The sequence below is a fragment of the Manis javanica genome, chromosome 4, assembly GCF_040802235.1.
Source record: "Manis javanica isolate MJ-LG chromosome 4, MJ_LKY, whole genome shotgun sequence".
Lineage (NCBI taxonomy): Eukaryota > Metazoa > Chordata > Mammalia > Pholidota > Manidae > Manis > Manis javanica.
Genome location: NC_133159.1, coordinates 20801064 through 20818553, shown reverse-complemented (window position 1 = coordinate 20818553; position 17490 = coordinate 20801064). Strand labels below are relative to the sequence as shown.

The window sequence follows — 17490 nt, the reverse complement described above, 5'->3', positions numbered from 1 at the left end:
AAATCCGGTGGCCAGCACGGCGCTTGGAACAAAAGAGGCACCGATAAATCTTTTTATAAACTGGGCGGTAATAAGGGCGTCTAACGATCTGGAGGGATTTACAGCAAAGAAGTAACTGACGTGTTCCACTGTACAGGAAGGGCGCAAACGTGACATGAAGAATTGTTTAAACATCCGGGTATGCTGAGCTGAATTAGACTGGGTGGGGGCCAGTTGCGGAGGGAGGCGGTTGTGGAGTTCGGTGAGCAATCCTCAGACCATCCTGGGGAAGAGAGTGTAGGTTTCTTACAACCTCACTGGGGAAAAGCGGGACCAGGAGACCGCGATACAGTAGAACTTGGCTCTTTATACAGAAGAGCAAGCTATGTCGCGAGGTAGAGTGAAGTTAGTACGTCGTTTCGCAGGTGCGCAAATACCGCGAGACAAACCAAAGCAGAAATTCTAATATAGCGAATTAACGTAAGGCGTCGTGTGATTGGTGAGACTTTGGCGGGAACAAGAAGACGCCAAACAAAGGAAGTGATGTAAGGTGTCGCCCACTTGCCTGAAGGTGAGGGAATTACGCGCGCTGAGCTACGGGAGTAGTATTTTGATTGGTTGTTTTTCTTGAGACACCGCCCTATCAGAATCTCGCCGCTCCGTGCTTCCGGTAGGACAGTTTTGCCCTTTGTAAAGATGGCCGAATAGGCTTCCGACCCTAGTGAGAGCAGAGTGCTAGTTTTCAGGAGTATGGCTCGAGAAGACGAGGAAAAGCGTAAGATTCGTGGGTATTGATTGGTTGAAGCGAGAAGCGTTCTGGGCGCTTATTGGCCCCGTCCTTCGCGGCAGGAGTTTGTGGCTCCAGCGGAAAGTAGACAGAGCACTGCAGTCGCAACAGGCTTCTGAGGTGTTCCGAGAGCCCAGCGGACTGCCACCGTCTGGGCCTCGTTCCTGCGGGAATCGTGACCAAGATGTGGAACAGTACTGATGAGTGGGGCGGAGGAGGATGGGAGTGGCAAGAAGGAATATAGCAAGAGGGTGGGGGTGCGAGTGGCGTGTGGTGGCGGGAGTGGGGGAGGGGCCGGAGGCGTGGGCTTGTGGGGGCTGGGGAAGGGGCCGTCAGTGTTAGGGGGTGAAGTCTGAGGGTACCTGTGGGTGTTTCAGAGGCTTGGAAAGCAGTACAGGTCTTAAAACTGTTGTTTAAAACCAGGCGGATTTGAAAGCTATGGCGGCTCTGCCTTTGGCGGAGCGGGCGGCTACACACAGTCTCCTGGGGGCTTTGGATCGCCGACACCTTCTCAGGCTGAAAGGAAATCAGTAAGCTGAAAGTGTTTCGTTTCATTTTACCCTATTTTGAAGCTCCTAAATTAAGAGAGAAAATTCTTGCGGGCAAGGGTGTTAAGCATGGTAATTATCAATTGTTATCTTAACGGAACCTTAAAATTAACTAATGTAAGTTTGAAAGTTGAAATTTCTCGTAATTTTGCACCCACTGGTTCCTTAGCTTTGTTTTGCAGTTTATCAGTATAGCTAATGAGTCATTGTGGAAAAACTAAACTTGTATTAATAGCCTATTTTACATTCTTCGTGTATTCAGAGTTTTTGTTTAATTGACACAAAGCGTGGGAAGAGCACGGTCTTGGAAGTCAAGCAGATCTGTGTTCTGCTGTTGCACTGACACTGCTTAACAGGGTAACTTTGTGCAGATACCTTAACCTTTTTGAGAATCAGCTTTGCACCTAGTAAATGGTTGTTGTGAGGCTTATGTTATGTATAAAGTGCCCGCCCTATAGTTGCCTTCAATAAACGGTCCCAGGTATTTTTATTAAAAAGAACATGAACATTGAAGCCAGGATAGACAATGTCCAGAATCAACTTTGCATTTTAACTGGCAGTGTAGCTCTAGTGAAGCAACTTGAACCCTATGGCCCTTGGTTTTTCTCCTCTGATAATGATACTAGTAGTACTCATATCAGAGAGTGGTTCTGAGAATTGATAAATTCTCATGTATAGGAAAATTATCTTATGTATAGGAAAATGTATAAAGTATAAAGCCGCCCAAATGCTTGTTATTCGCTCTTTCAGAAATGAGATTGCATTTAACAACGCCTGTTGATTTCATCCTTTAAATGCAGAGTTGATTTGGCCTCTCCAGGTGTCATTCAGATGTGGTGGTAAAATACAGTATTAGCAAGTTCTTTGTTTTGTGTACAGATTGATAAGTTTTTACCTAAACTGTTAATCCAGGGATGTGAGTGTTGGAAAGAATTCATTGATAATTCCCGTGCACAGTTGGACATTGCTTTATGTTTTTCATATAATCTCATAAGGTACTGTTTACTCCATTGTAAAACAGGCTCAGGAAGATTAAGGGACTGCCGAGGCTTACATAGCTAGGAAGTAATGGAACTAGATAGTGCACACATGATGCTGAACAAATCCAGAACCTGTGAGCAGCTGCTTCTCTCTATAGTAGTTTTCTTTTTCTCATGAATATCAGAGGGGACTCAAGCACTTACCTTCCCTGAGGCTTTGAAGGAGAAAACAAAAGATAAATAATTGGTTACCTTTTCTCCCAAAGCTTAACAATTTTTCTTCATTCCACTTGGTAGAATTTTTATCTCAGGATCTCTAGCTTAGGCTGTTTATTTATTAAGACAGCTTTTCAGAGAACAATGATGCTTATAAGCTGGAGACCGAAACCCAGGTCTTTTTGTTTTTAAATCTATTGCCTTTTCCACAGTAAATTACATAAACACCCCATCTAGAATGTTTCCCATCTACTATAAACCTGTTATGTTTTGTTGAACCATGTGAAATTTCCAGCAGTGACTATTTTTTATCTGTAGAAATGATGGTTTTATGCAGTATGGTCAAAGCAGCCTTGGTTTATACAGCTAAAAAGTCATTTTTTTCTAAACTAAATATACTTGTGCTGGTACACTCTGAATCTCTGTAACCAGGAACTCTTTGCAGTCAGTCTGGCACATAATAGGTGCTATTAAAAAACAAGTGTCTGAGATTTAGATGAGTTTGAAGGTATTACATCTCAGCCTTACCCATCTATAACCTGTTTACCTGAGGGATAATAATATTTATTGGCTACATACAACATGTAGAGATGGGCAGTAACATTTTTAGATACATTATATGTTTCATTTATAATTCCAAAGCTAGATATTCTCATTTTACAGAAGAGGTGGTGCTGTATCCAGGACTGTGGAACTGGGATTTGAACACAAGTTTATTGGATGGAGTGTGTGGCCCCAAAGCCCATGTTCTTGCTCCTGTTACCATAGTGGTTCTTAGTTTTTTTATGCTGAAAATACAGTGAAAATCTCACGTGTGTAGGTGAAAACAGAATATATAGTAGATAATGAGAGCTAAAACCTGGGACCCTAACACATTTTAAATCTGTAAATACTGATAAGGCATATAACTTCATCTGTTATATACCATAAAGTAAAATTGAAAACATGACTAATTCCTTCATATCCTCTTTGAGAGTTATTGCAGACATAAACTGTGAGGAACAATAGCTGACATATTAATTGCTAACATTATTGAGTGCTTACTGTGTGCCAGGTAGTATTCTAGGTACTTCATATTATTTAATTTTTGTGATTTTATGCTAATTTTACAGATGAGGGAACTGAGGTACAGATGAGTTGAGAAACATGACCAAGAACTCACAGTTCCTGAGTGGCAGAGCCATAATCTGTTGCAGCCCACTGCTGCTGTGTGACATATGCTGGTGGTTGGCTGGGCTTGCTTTATACCACCTGGCAATAACGTTCTAAATTGTGTTTCAGCAAAGTGAAATGTTGCTAGTGTCGTGAACGTTCAGGCACAGTGATGACTGATAAATCCATGAAAGCCAGGAATCTATTATGTCCTCTCTTATGTGTAGAACAGCTGTTGGGTTACTTCCTCTTGATTCCTGACAAGAACAACTCTAATCTGTAGTTCACTATACAGTTTCTGCCTTGTACATTCCCTCTGTGAGTTTGTGGGAGTGCATCTTTGTCCTCAGCCTGTATTGCCCATTCCTTTGCCACTGTCTTTTCACTGTCAAAATTTTCAACCTTCATAGTCCAGCCCAAATGCTACCTCTTTTTCAAAGTGCCAGTAAATGCTTCGAGCTACCACATGGTGCATCTCATTCTATGGTGTACCAAAACCAGATGTGTTACTTATATTTGTTAGTCCCTTAGATTATGTGTATTGAGTGCGATCCTGTTTCATCTTTCTCATCTCTGTCACCCAGACAACCCCAGCCAGTGGTAGGCACAATGAAAGTTTACACTGTTGTTGGGCTACTTTAGGATGTGACTGAAGTGTCTTTATTAGATGCTCTTAAGCCCATTGCATCCAGTTCATCCCTTAAGATGTCCTCTGTAGTGAAGTCCTTATCTCATTTTCCCCAGGACTTTCATCCAATGGTCAGAACATCTGTCCTAAAGGAAGCTATACCTCTTAACTTTTTGTTGTATTTTATCACAAAACTTAGAGCAACCCCAGGGTTCTGTCTCCAGTGGCCATTTCAAACCCTTCCCAGATAATGTCTCATCTCACTGGTGACCTGAACAGTCAGCTCCAGCTTGCCTTCATCCTAAAACAGGAGTTTAAGGTCTGTTTCAGAAGTAGGTCATCCTTCTCATGCTATTCTCCCTCTGATCTTCTCATTTTGTTGAATCCCTAGTGCAATACAAACTTAACCTATTCATCAGGATCTTTGGAGTCAGTCAGGTCTGGGTTTGAATTCCCAAATGTGACATATGTTAGCCATAAGACCTTGGTTTCCATCTCTGTGAAGCTAGGATGATGAGGTTCCTCTTTAAGATTCAAAATTATGTGTAAAATGCTTGCCACATAGCAGGAGTTAAATAAGTGGTAATTATTCTTTTTTTTTTTACTGAAGTACGTATAATGAAATGTACAGATTTTAGTGTACAGCTTGATGAATTTTGATATATGCATACCTTCATGTAACCATCACCCAGATCAAGATAGCAAACAAACATTCTCACTAAGTTTTCCCCCTTCACCTGTTTCACCCATTCCTTCCTATCCCACCCTGTGGCACCACCAGTCTGTTCTCGGCTTATGGATCTATTTCTATTTTGTCTGATTGATTCATTTTGTATTTTAGATTCCACTTGTAAGTAAAACTACATGGTATTTGTCTAACTTATTTCACTTAACCATAATACCCTCTAGGTCCATCCATGCTGTCATGAATGGCAAGGTTTTGTTCTTTTTTTTATGGATGAGTAATAGTCCATTATATGGTATATATGTACCATATCTGCATCCATTAACCTATCAGTGGACACTTAGGTTGTTTCCACACTTTGGCTATTGTAAATAATGCCACAGTAAACACAGGGGTGCCGGTATCTTTTCAAATTAGTGATGATGTTTTCTTTGGTTAAATTCCCAGAAGTGGAATTAGTGGGTCCTATGGTATATCTATTTTCAGTTTTTTTGAGGAAGCTCCATACTGCTTTCCATAGTGGCTACACCAGTTTGCATTCCCACCAACAGTGTATGAAGTTCTCTTTCCTCCACATCCTCACCAACACTTGTTTTTGCCTTGTTGGTATTAGTCACTCTCACTGATACCTCATTATGGTTTGATTTGCATTCCCTGATGTATGGTGATGTTGAGCATCTTCACATGTCTGTTGGACATTAGTCTTTAGAAAAGTGTCTATTCAGGTCCACTGCCCATTTTTTAATTGGACTATTTGTTTTTTAGTGTTGAGTTCTTTATATATAATTTTGAAGATTAGCCCCTTATTGTATATATCATATATTCTCCCATTCAGTTGGTTGCCTTTTCATTTTGTTAATGGTTTCCTGTGCTGTGCAAAAGCTTTTTAGTTTGATCTAGTCCCACTTCTTTATTGATGCTTTTGTTTCCCTTGCCTGGGGAGACATATCCAGAAAAAAATTACTAATGCCAGTGTCTTAAGAGTTTGCTGCCTGTTTTCTTCTAGGAATATTATGGTTTCAGGTCTTATATTTAGGTCTTTAATCCATTTTGAGTTTATTTTTATGTGTGGTTTAAGATGATCTAGTTTCCTTTTTTTTGCATGTAGCTGTCCAGTTTTCCCATTACCACTTATTGAAGAAACTATTTTTTCCCCATTGTACATTCTTGTGTCCTTTGTCATATACTAATATAAGCATGGGTTTATTTGTAGGTCTACTTTTGTGCCAGTATAAAACTACTTTGATTACTTTAGCTTTGTTCTTACTCAGTGTTACACTGGGCCAGTTATTATTTTCTTAATGGAATTTTTTCATACTTTTTCTTTTCAGAGAGCCCGAGCCCAGCACATTGTACCCTGTACCATATCTCAGCTGCTTTCTGCCACTCTGGTTGATGAAGTGTTCAAAATTGGAAATGTTGAGATTTCACAGGTATATAAAGTAATTTGTGGAAGAATCACTTACATGAAAAATGAAATAAAACTTAACTTCATTTAAAAATACATAAATGTTGCTTTGGTCTCCAGGAAAACCAAACTTTTCTTCTTCTGATCTAGGTCACTATTGTGGGTATAATCAGACATGCAGAGAAGGCTCCAACCAACATTGTTTACAAAATAGATGACATGACAGCTGCTCCCATGGATGTTCGTCAATGGGTCGACACAGATGTAAGCAATTGTTTTGAATCAGAGTGGGGTTACTTTGGGACTTTGAAGATGATGAACCTCTTTAGTCTTTTATAGGTTTTTCTTACTATAAAAATAATACGTAAGCAAGACATCAAAGTCAGAAGCCCTAAAGTGAAAGGTCAATAATATTTGATGTCATTAAAGTTTAACAACTTACAACTTCCCACAGTACTATAAAGTTAAAAGGCAAGTGATGGGGGGCATTAGAATGGGAACTCTGTGAGAACAAGGATTTTATGTCCCAGCACCTGGAACAGTGCCAGATACATAATGGGCCGTCAGTCAGTATTATTTAAATGAGTGGGGAATACTTCTGCAACATATTACATACACTTAAAATTTTTAATTAATAAAAGATATTACAAAGCAAAAACAACTGCATCTTAGAAAAATGGGCAAAGAAGACAGATAAGTCATAAAAGATTAAATACAAGCTGCAACAAAAATAACAAAAGGTTTAATAAACATTAAGATACCATTTTTAACTTACTGTCAAAGAAACAAAGAGTGACATTGTCCACTTTTGAGGGTAGCAGCTAGCACAGTGGTGCCTCTAGCACTTAATAAATACTTGTTGAATGATTTGTCATTGTTTGTTTAAGGAAGTGGATATCATCCTACCCTAATGGCATGAATATAAATTGGTTTGACTTTTCTCAAAAATGAGCTGGTGATCAAAGTCATCCATCATAAAAATGTTGACCTAGCACTCCACTGCTAGATTTACATTAAGGAAATCGCTAAAGATGTGTGCTAAGCTTGAGTTGTAAGAATGTTGATCATAGCATTGTTTATAACTAGGAAAAATGAAAAGCAATCTCAAAGTGCTAGCAATAGGGTATTATTAAGCCATGGTATAGTTATGAAATACTGCAAATGATGTAGAAATGGATGTACTGTCACAGTGTTTAACAAAGTGTTGAGAGGAAAAGAGCTTGTTACAAGATAGTATGCATGGTATGACCCCATTTTTGCAAAGCAACATGTACATGAGTCTAAATCAACATGGAGAAAACAGACTGAGATAAAATACAGGTATTTTATCCTATTTTTTAATTAGTCAGAAGGCCTCTTGGCTTTTTATGTTTTTAAAGTTCATTATAAAAAATTCGGGTAAAAAACACTTATTTTCACTTCAAAAACCACAAGCCATCTGTGGAGAAATAACTTGGTAGTTATATATTCTTTACTTTTTGCTTCTCAGAAAAATACAGAATAATTCATCCAACAGTTATTATTGGGGTACCAATTCCAAACCAGATTGTGCTTTGTTCTATGTATACAAAGAATGAAAAAGAGACAGTTCTTGCCATCAAGTGGATAGATGGGGACGTAGATACTACAGATGCCTAATACTACATGCTCATACCCAATAAACCATGCTTACATATAAATCATTGCAAAAGCACTTGAAATTCCACATCCTGGAGGTGACTGTTAGAACACGTTTTGGTAAATAGCCTTTCAGACATTTCTGCATATCAGTACATATAGTTGTATACCATTTTACATAAAGGATGATATGATGTGTAGCTATTCTATAATCTTCTCTTTCCACTCATCTGTGTTGTGGATCTGATTTCTTAATGTCATTAAATATAGATTTACATGATCATTTTCAGTGACTGCCTATTTCATAAAGATATATCATCCCTTACTTAACAGTAGACCCATAAGGGAACATTTAGTTGTTTTAAAATCATTTGTTATAATAGACAATGCCCCAGGAGGGTCTGTGTATATCTCCTCATGATTATGAGGTAATCTTCAGATGAATCTTAAAACTAAGTTTTCTAGTTTTAAATACACATTTTATGTGTTTTACTTTCTTATATTTACATTTTTGCATTTTCTTATTGCCTTCTATAAAGCTAACCAATTTATGCCTTATTAGTGTATAAATGCCCAGTAATGCCCTTTCATACAGTGAGTTTTATTAATCTTAAATTTGTATGAATTTTTAAAATAGTTTTGTCAGTGGGAATTTTCTTATTTTTTTATTTGTATTTCTTTGGCTTTAGTGAGGTTGCTTTTTATTTTTACTATATTTATATATTTATTTATGGGGGTTTTTGTAAATTGTCTCTTTAAGTTCTTTAATTCCACATTCCCACCCAGTTCACCGCACATACGTTTGTTTATTTTTATTTGTAAGAGCTTGAAAAGTATCAACTTGTTATCATAAGTACACAAGTTCTGTAGTTTGTCTTTTTCTTTGAAAAGCTCCTAGTCTCAATTATTTTTTAATTGTTAATATTCTATTATTTCTGTGACTTCTTCCTTTTTTTTTTTGTTACGTATAATTAAGTCTTTGCTCAATTTGGAATATATTTTAGTACAAGAAGAGAAATATGTGTCTAGCTTATTTTTTCCAAATTGTTTTGAAATGTTCTGTGTGGGAATATGAAGTTTTATCTGTGGTATAGAATCCGTTACATAAAATAGATGCAGTGAATGCAAAAAAAATGTTGATTTCTAGGTGATGGGATTTGGAATTTTTAAATTTTTGAGGTACATATATTTTCTAGTTTTTTATAACCAGAAAAGAACTTTAAGACTTGGCTTATATATTTTTCTTATAAATAATATGTATGTATTTTAGAGAACTCAAAAATAATAAAATCATTTGTACTTAGCTCAGTTAACCATTGCTAACATTTTAGTATGTATTTTCCCCCACATGGAAAATCAACTTTTCCCATGTGTGACAACTGGTCTTCCCAGAAAATAAACAGAATTCTATACTGTCATCTGTGATGGTGTGAAGTATACCATTTATATGAATGTGTACCTGTTCTTGGATATTTAGGTTGTTTTAAATTTTCAGTATGATAAACTATATCATATGAATATTCTTAAAGCTAAGTCTTAATGCACATTATGTTCTTATTTAAATCCTAATAGTAGAATTGCTGTGCTGAAACATGTCCACCAGAGAGTTGAGTGCCTAAGAACATTGAATCAGAGTTGTGCATTACATAGAACTTTGGAACTGGAAATGGCTTCTTGACATATTTTTATTCTAATTCCTGATTTTATAAAAAGGGTACATTCTAAAAGAGCAAACTAGTTGGTGACACCATATTAGGATCCTTTCCTCTCTTTATAACTCTTTCTGTGCATGATTTAGAAATTTTAATGAGGCTTTCATCAGTATCACTAAAACCTTAGTGATGATATATTTGTATTTTATCTTTTAGGATGCCAGTGGTGAAAACACAGTGGTTCCTCCAGAAACATATGTTAAAGTGGCTGGCCATCTGAGATCTTTTCAGGTAAAGTAAGAAGAAGATGACAGTTCAAGTGTACTTTCATGATCCAATTTTTGAATTCATGCCTGAGTTGAGTATATAAGATAACTATGTCTCCATGTTTAATAGGAGTTATATTGAAAGTTATTTCATTATTCTCTTCTTCAAAAGGAAATAATAGATATTTTTACCTTAATGTAAAACAGTGGTAGAGGAAGAACAAAATCTCCACCTATAATTGCTATCTGTGGCATTTATTAGGTGTAGAAAGGAGGATACTGAATTCAGAGTCAAGAGACTAGACTTTTTTTTTTTAATATATCATTGATATATAATCTTATGAAGGTTTCACATGAGCAACATTGTGGTTTCAACATTCATCCATAGTATCAAGTTCCCCCTCACCCCATTGCAGTCACTGTCCATCAGCATAGTAAGATGCTATAGAGTCCCTACTTGTCTTCTCTGTATATACTGCCTTCCCCGTGACCCGCCTATATCATGTAGACTCTGGTTATTTAACCTTGGGCAAGTCATTGAATCTCTGAGCTAGTTTTATTTTTTTCCTCCCATTATTAACTATATTTAGATAAACTTTGAGTTAAAAATTTAAGTATATAGCACATTGTTTTCCATATTGGCAGAATATAGCCAAGAAAAGAGCCACTGTTTTTTACCTGAAATGGATTTGAATGTGCTCATTCACATTTTTCTCTTTATTTTAATAGAATAAAAAAAGCCTGGTAGCCTTTAAGATCATGCCCCTGGAGGATATGAATGAGTTCACCACGCATATTCTGGAAGTAGTCAATGCACACATGGTACTAAGCAAATCTAACAGCCAGGTGAGCAGCTTCATTCTCGTAGTTTTTTCTCTTTGAAAGAACATAGGTAGCTTCTGTTCTCTAGCTTTGATTTCCTTGGCATTTTGAAGGTTGAGCCAGGAGAAAGGCATCACTTGGTCCTCAGAACATTATTTTCTTTATAAGTTTTACCATGTTATTTTATTTCAAATAAAGCACTCCTGTTTCTTTTTAGAATTATGACTTCATCTGACCCCACCAGCTTGGATGGTTGAGGACTAAGACATTCTTTAAATATAGACACATAATTATAGACTGAGCTCTTAGCTCCAGGATTATATTCAGAGAAAAACCCAATTAGGACAGCATTTTACTGTTTTCCTTCCAAACTTTTGGTTAAATAGGAAATTTATGCGCTATTATTTTGTCCCTGAAATTATGTTTCTTGCTTTATATTGAAATGTTTCTATGTTATTTTCTGTTGTATGAATTGTTTGGCAAGGTCATCTAGGACCACACAAAGGCTTTGTTGATTCTTGTGTTAGAATATCCATACATGATTCTGGCAGAAAGGTGGAGGATTAGTTGCAGTAGGAATGACTAGATAACAGATTTGGTGCCAAACATTTTGTTAAGCACAAACAAGTTCATTTATTCCTTTATTTGAGAAATATTTATTGAGCCTAGGCTCAATTCTCTAGGCTCTTAGAATACAACAGTGCAAAAGGTACACTGCTGTCAGACATTCTTGAGAAAAACAGGCAATAAACAAGAAAACAGATACATAATTTTAGGTAGTTGTAGGTGCTGTAAAGTAAAATGTAAGTACAGTAGGAAAAGAAAGTGATGGAGGGAATAAGAATGGTATGATTTTAGATAGGGAAAGAACATTCTGAGCAAAGGGAACAGAAAGTCAGAAGCCATGAGGCCAGAACAAGCTTGGCACATGTGAGGCCAGCAGGAAGGCCAGAGTGGACCAGAACAGGGAAGCAGCAGAGTGATGTCGGCAAGGAGGGGGCACTCAGATCATGAAGGGCTTTGCAAGCCACAGTAAAGATTACTTTATTAATCAATACTAAACTTTTTAGAAGGTTTTGACTAGGGGGTTAATGTGGTCTGATTTACCTTTTAAAAAGCTCACTGAGGCCTCAGATACGGAGAATAGACTGTGAAGCACCAAGAACAGCAACGGAAGTAATTCAGGGACAGCAGCGGCTGGGATACGAAGTGGTTGGATGCCAATATATTTTGAAGGTAGAGTTGACAGGAGTTAGATAATAGGATATAAAGAAAAGCAAGGATTCAAACGTGACTCCTAGGTTGGTGCTTGAGTGACTAGGAGGGTAAATCCAGAGATCTGGTTTAGACTTACCAAGTTATGAGATGTGAGTTAGGAATCTAAGTGGAGAACAGAATAGAGAGTTGAATATATAAAGCTAGGACTCAAGGGGAGAGGTCAAGGCTACAGATGAAACTTTGAGAGCCATTGTGTAGGTGACATTTAAAACCTTGAATAGGATGAGAAAACTAGGGAGTTCAGAGGTCGGAGACCTGAGCTGTAGGACACACTAACCTTTAGAAGTCTGGAAGCAGAACAGCAGCCAGTGAAAGTCAAAGAAGTTGCCACTTGGGCGGGAAGACAACCAGGAAATGTGATTTTATAGACTATTCTGAAAGGAGTGTTTTAAGAAGGAGGAAGTGGAGATCAATTGTAGAATGCTGCCTCGAAGTCAAGTAAGATGTGGGAGGTCTGCTGTTGGATTTGGAAACATGGATCTTCAAGGGGCTTCAGTAAGGATTGGGGGAAGTGAGTTAAAGGGAATGGGGTTGGGTAGAAAGTTTTGGTTATTTATCATTACACTCCACAATACAAGTACATATATATCAAATACTAAAACATAAAAAGACCATAGTAAACCCAAACCCACTTCTGCAGACTTTAGTCATCTGTGATTCTGCACTCACTCACTCTCCATGATCTATCACCACAGACTAGTAACACAATCTTCAGAGTAGCTCAAGTCAATCCTCATCACCCCTGGTCTGCCCAGCTAGCGCCTGGGTGATTAGAAAATGGGTGATTAGAGAGTGGAAACTGGGAGTATAGACAGTTAACAGTGAGGAGTAAATAAAGCAGTCCTTTCCTTAAGACAGTTTGTGTTAAGCATTGGGGGTTCAGGTCACCTAGGAGGTGATAAATGACAGGTGCAGGGCACCATGGAACCCACACAGAGGGGTTCCTTTTTCTGGCCTGGACATCAAGGTCCCCTGGAGGGGGGATCCCTAAACCAAGTATTAAAAGATGTGTGAAGTGTAGCCACTTGAAGCACGACCTGAGGTCATTTCAGCAGAGGTATCTGGAAGAAATCGCATTCAGTTCAGTATTACTAGGTCATAAAATATAAGACTTCTGTTTCACCAGCAAGGCAATGTGAAGCCATCAAGGGACCGTGATTAATCTTTCTTTTTTTACTACCTCAAAGCAGTAAGCATTTAATGAAACATTTATTGACTGAATGAATCTCTTGACTGGATGAAAATTCTTCTAGTGAGCTTCCACAGTGCTCTTATATGTGTTGTGGGTACTTAACATATTTGATCTTTCATCCTTTTCATCCTAGTAGCATAAACATTGACCAGCGTGTGCTGTCCACCATAAACTGTGCAAAGATGAAGGGGCTTGTGGGAAGGTGACCGACAGAGGGAGTGGGCCAAATGCTGTGAGAGCCAAGACCAAAAAGCATGGCTAACTTGGCTTCAGGAATGTCCTGGAAGGCTTTACAAAGGCAGTGGCAGTTAGGTTGGGCTTTGAAGGATGAAGACTGTTTACCAGGCAAATGAGGAGGGAGGATTCCAGACAGGGAACATGATCCAGTCAGAGGCATGTCTATGGATGGCAGGAAGTCCAAGAGCAGCTGAGGAGGAAAGTGTATTGAGAAAGAGTGATCAAGAATGAAATGAAATACAGGTTTTGACAGCTCAGTACAGTAGGTCTTGAATGTCTGGGAGTTTTATACTATTTTCACAGGCAGGGGGAGCCACCGGAAAGCTTTTAAGCAGAGCAGTGACATGCTCAGAAGTTATGGCTTGGTAGCAATGAGGAGGGTAGTTTGGAGTAGGTGAGATGAGCAGCTGAGGCGCTAGCTGGGCAGGAGACCAGGGGTGATGAGGATTGACTTGAGCTACTCTGAAGATTGTGTTACTAGTCTGTGGTGATAGATCATGGAGAGTGAGTGAGTGCAGAATCACAGATGACTAAAGTCTGCAGAAGTGGGTTTGGGTTTACTAATTGAGATGGAATATAGCAGGGCAAGCAGGTATGGGGAAGGAAGTAATTTTATTTGGAGTTCATGAGGTATCTACTGGATGGAAGCATTCAGTAGATAGCTGGGAACAAAGATTTGTGGCTGAGGAAGAGGTCTGGGATGAAATCCTGGGGGATCTATCAGCCTTATGAGGACAGGAGAAAAGGCTAATAAGAGATACTGAGGAGGTACAGTTTGAGAGGTAAGTGGAGAACCAGAAGAACTTGGTATCAAGAAACCTAGGGAGGGGTACATTCAAGAGGAGTGTGATCAGCAGTGTCTGTTTCTGCAGCGTCAGGTGTTACAAGGCCCAAAAGAGACTGTTGAGTATGTTAGTTGAAAAGTCATTGGTGACAATAGTGAGATCAGTTTCGGAGGTTTTTTTGGGGAAAATGCAAATAGTGCTGGGTTGAAGAGTGACTAGGGAGAAAGGAAATGAATACAGTGATTATGGGGTTTTTTTTTTAATTTGATGTTAAAAAGAGAAGGATGGGAACTGTCTACTTTTCTCTTGGGGTAATGCTTTGTGCTTACATGATACTCAGTAAATGCTTGAGTGGTGAAGCACCCAGCATAGAGACCGTCGTAGCAGATCTCCAGGTCGCTTTCTTCTCAGTGCTGGGTTTCCTGTGGCTCCTCTCTCATCACAACGAAAGGAGCCAAGAGGTACCTTTCTCTCTGATAATAATGTGCTTCAGAGGATTACTTTACCTTCCTCTTAAATACTCACTAGATAATAACTATCCCTTCCACTGTAAGCAGCTGTTATTGGGGAGACAACTGCTTAAATTATTTTTCATAAACTGCTTATTAACAAGCTATTTAAAATGGCAAAGACTGTGTTTAAATTGGTGAATTTTCTAATGTGAATTTGTGTTTTAATTCAGCCCTCAGCAGGGAGAGCATCTATCAGCAACCCAGGAATGGGTGAAGCAGGGAACTTTGGTGGGAATAGCTTTGTGCCAACTAATGGCCTCACTGTGGCCCAAAACCAGGTAAACACTGAGTGATTTCAGAAATGCAAAACACAGAAAACACAGACAGCTCTAAATTTGTTACTTCCTTAATAATTCTAATGCTAAGTGCCTGACTCCTTTCTTTATTCTAAAGGGACTCATGGGAGTTGATTCAAAGTATACCCGACCCCTGCACAGTTGAAAATCCACATAGAACTTTTGACTCCCCCAAAACTTAACTACTAATAGTCTACTGTTGACCAGAAGCCTCAGTGATAACATAAACAGTCAGTAACACACATTTTGTTATATGTGTTATATACTGTATTCATAAAATAAAGTTAGCTAGAGAAAGGAACATTTTTGTCAAATTAATTGTAAATCTCCAAAAAAAAATTTCTGATATAATTATTGGAAAAAACCTACATGCAAGTGGACCCACTCAGTTCAAACCAGTGTTGTTCAATAGTCAGCTGTAGTTGCTGAAACCTGCTAATTTGAATCTTCAGGTGCTGAATTTGATTAAGGCTTGCCCAAGACCTGAAGGATTAAACTTTCAAGATCTCAAGAACCAGCTCCAACACATGACTGTAGCCTCAATAAAGTGAGTATTGATTTCTATCAGGGCTCCAGTTTTACTCTTTTCACCTCATCAGGTTTTCCTGGTAATGAAAATTGAGTTAAAAAAAAATAAGAGTATCTATTGACTGCAACCTATTGACAGAAGGGAAGTTGTTCAGTCATTAAAAAATAGGAAAAGGACTCACAAAGATGGTGCTGCCTGTTAACATGACTCATTCCATGTGTTCATTCAACAAATAATAAATCCTATTAGGTGTGGGATATAATTTTGAGGAAAAATTGACCAGATAAATATTGTATACCAACTGTATCCCAGTTTTGACCAGGTAATCTTTATGGTCTTGATTTAATCTGGAGGAGTAGGGTTCTTAGCTCCTGGTCCTTAGGTGTACAGTCCCACTGGCATTGCTGTCCCCACTGTGGAGGTGTGTGCATCGGGCTGTTTGGGCCTGAAGCCATTAGGTCTTCCAACATCTTTGTCCTGATTTCCATGTCAGGCAAGGAGCTTCTTGATTCCAGTGAACTAATTAAGCAACTAAATGCTTGTCAGAGTTACTTGGTCTTATAAGTCATTGATATTCTAGGCCTATGTAGAAGAGAAACACCCAGTATAATTCCATTTACAGTCCTGTAAAATGAGGATATTGGTTCTTCTCAGAGTTACCATGAGGGTAAGGTGCAGAATCCCTGTAATGTAATAGGTGCTCCATAAATTATTACTGTTATTAAATGTGTTACTGACACTGTTCCTGAAGGCCTTGGAGGGTTTGAAGGTGTCATAACCATTTCTGGAAAAACCTTTCCTTTAGTTCCTGCAGCTTTACTTCCCAGAGCGGGAGCTATAAGAGCAGGTGAGTGGGGAGGGGACTTTTAAATATAGCTGTTTCTGGGAGATTTCATGTGTAAGCTGGACTACAGCTTTAGGTTCTTGTTTTTGTTATTTAAGTTAAATCGTATTTTCTTGCCTTTACGCATTTTGAGAGAGGGATCTGTAGTAGTCCTAGTAGCCATTTTCTCCATGGAGTACCCCAGTTTTGCAATTTTACTGGAATTCCTCCCTGCTAGAGCCTTCTGAGAACAAAATGGCTATGAATTCTTAGCTAAGATAGAAAGTGGGGAGGTGAATGAAGTTTATTGTATTTGGCCATACCCAAAAGGCAGCCTCCGAATTTCCCCTGCATTGGTTTGAAAATGAGCTTTTTCCTTTCTTTCTTTCTTTCTTTCTTTCTAGGCAAGCTGTGGATTTTCTCAGCAACGAGGGGCACATCTATTCTACTGTGGATGATGATCATTTTAAATCCACAGATGCAGAATAATTGGATCTAATTGGATACCTGAGATATTTTCCAGCGGACCTGTTTTCAAAGTCTGTCTCCAGCTGTGTTTATGTTTGGCCGGTTCGCTTCTACAAAATAGGTTTCATCTATAAAGGTTCTCATTTGACATCCTTTTGAAACTTACTGTTCTTTTAGAGTTTTTTCTGAAACTCAATTTTGGGTACTTGACAGCCATGTAAACTTGGACAGAATTTCTTAATGAAGTTAACAGGTAAGCTATTTACAACATCAGGATAGCTGGAGTTGGAAGAGGGATACTACCAAAAGAGCTGGACAGTGTTAAATAACGCCGGAGTTTCTATTCCTTACATGTTTCCTGTTGAGAAAAGATGAGCAGGACTAGGGCCTTTCAGCAGGGAGCTAGCTCAGAAACCTGCTATCCTCTGCCTTTGTTCCCCACTTTGTTATGTGGTGTTTCTTTCAGAATTGCACTTTCCTTCACCTTATCATGACCACTGCCAAAGTTTTTGTGAACATGAGGTTCTAGAGTGGTGGCCTCATGAAGCAGGAGAGGAAGAAATGTTAATTGTATTTTGTACAAAATAAGTAGATTTGTATGTTTAATAAAATAGTTATATTATTGCAGAA

At 38.4% G+C, this 17490-nt stretch overlaps 1 protein-coding gene across 4 annotated transcripts; it reads left to right on the top strand.

The window, feature by feature from the left end:
* Positions 1-624: 624 nt before the first annotated feature.
* On the top strand, positions 625-17490 carry RPA2 (replication protein A2). Of its 4 annotated transcripts, XM_017648220.3 has the most exons (10): positions 638-754; positions 829-960; positions 1190-1296; positions 6307-6408; positions 6534-6647; positions 9869-9943; positions 10648-10764; positions 14915-15022; positions 15493-15587; positions 16797-17490. In XM_017648220.3, the coding sequence occupies exons 2-10, from the start codon at positions 951-953 to the stop codon at positions 16879-16881; spliced, it is 813 nt and encodes a 270-aa protein (XP_017503709.1). In that variant the 5' UTR covers positions 638-754; positions 829-950; the 3' UTR covers positions 16882-17490. The 4 variants fall into 4 exon arrangements, with proteins under 4 accessions (XP_017503701.1, XP_017503709.1, XP_017503714.1 ...); XM_017648212.3 differs by lacking the exon at positions 829-960 and having other exon boundaries at positions 625-754; XM_037017947.2 differs by lacking the exon at positions 638-754 and having other exon boundaries at positions 780-960.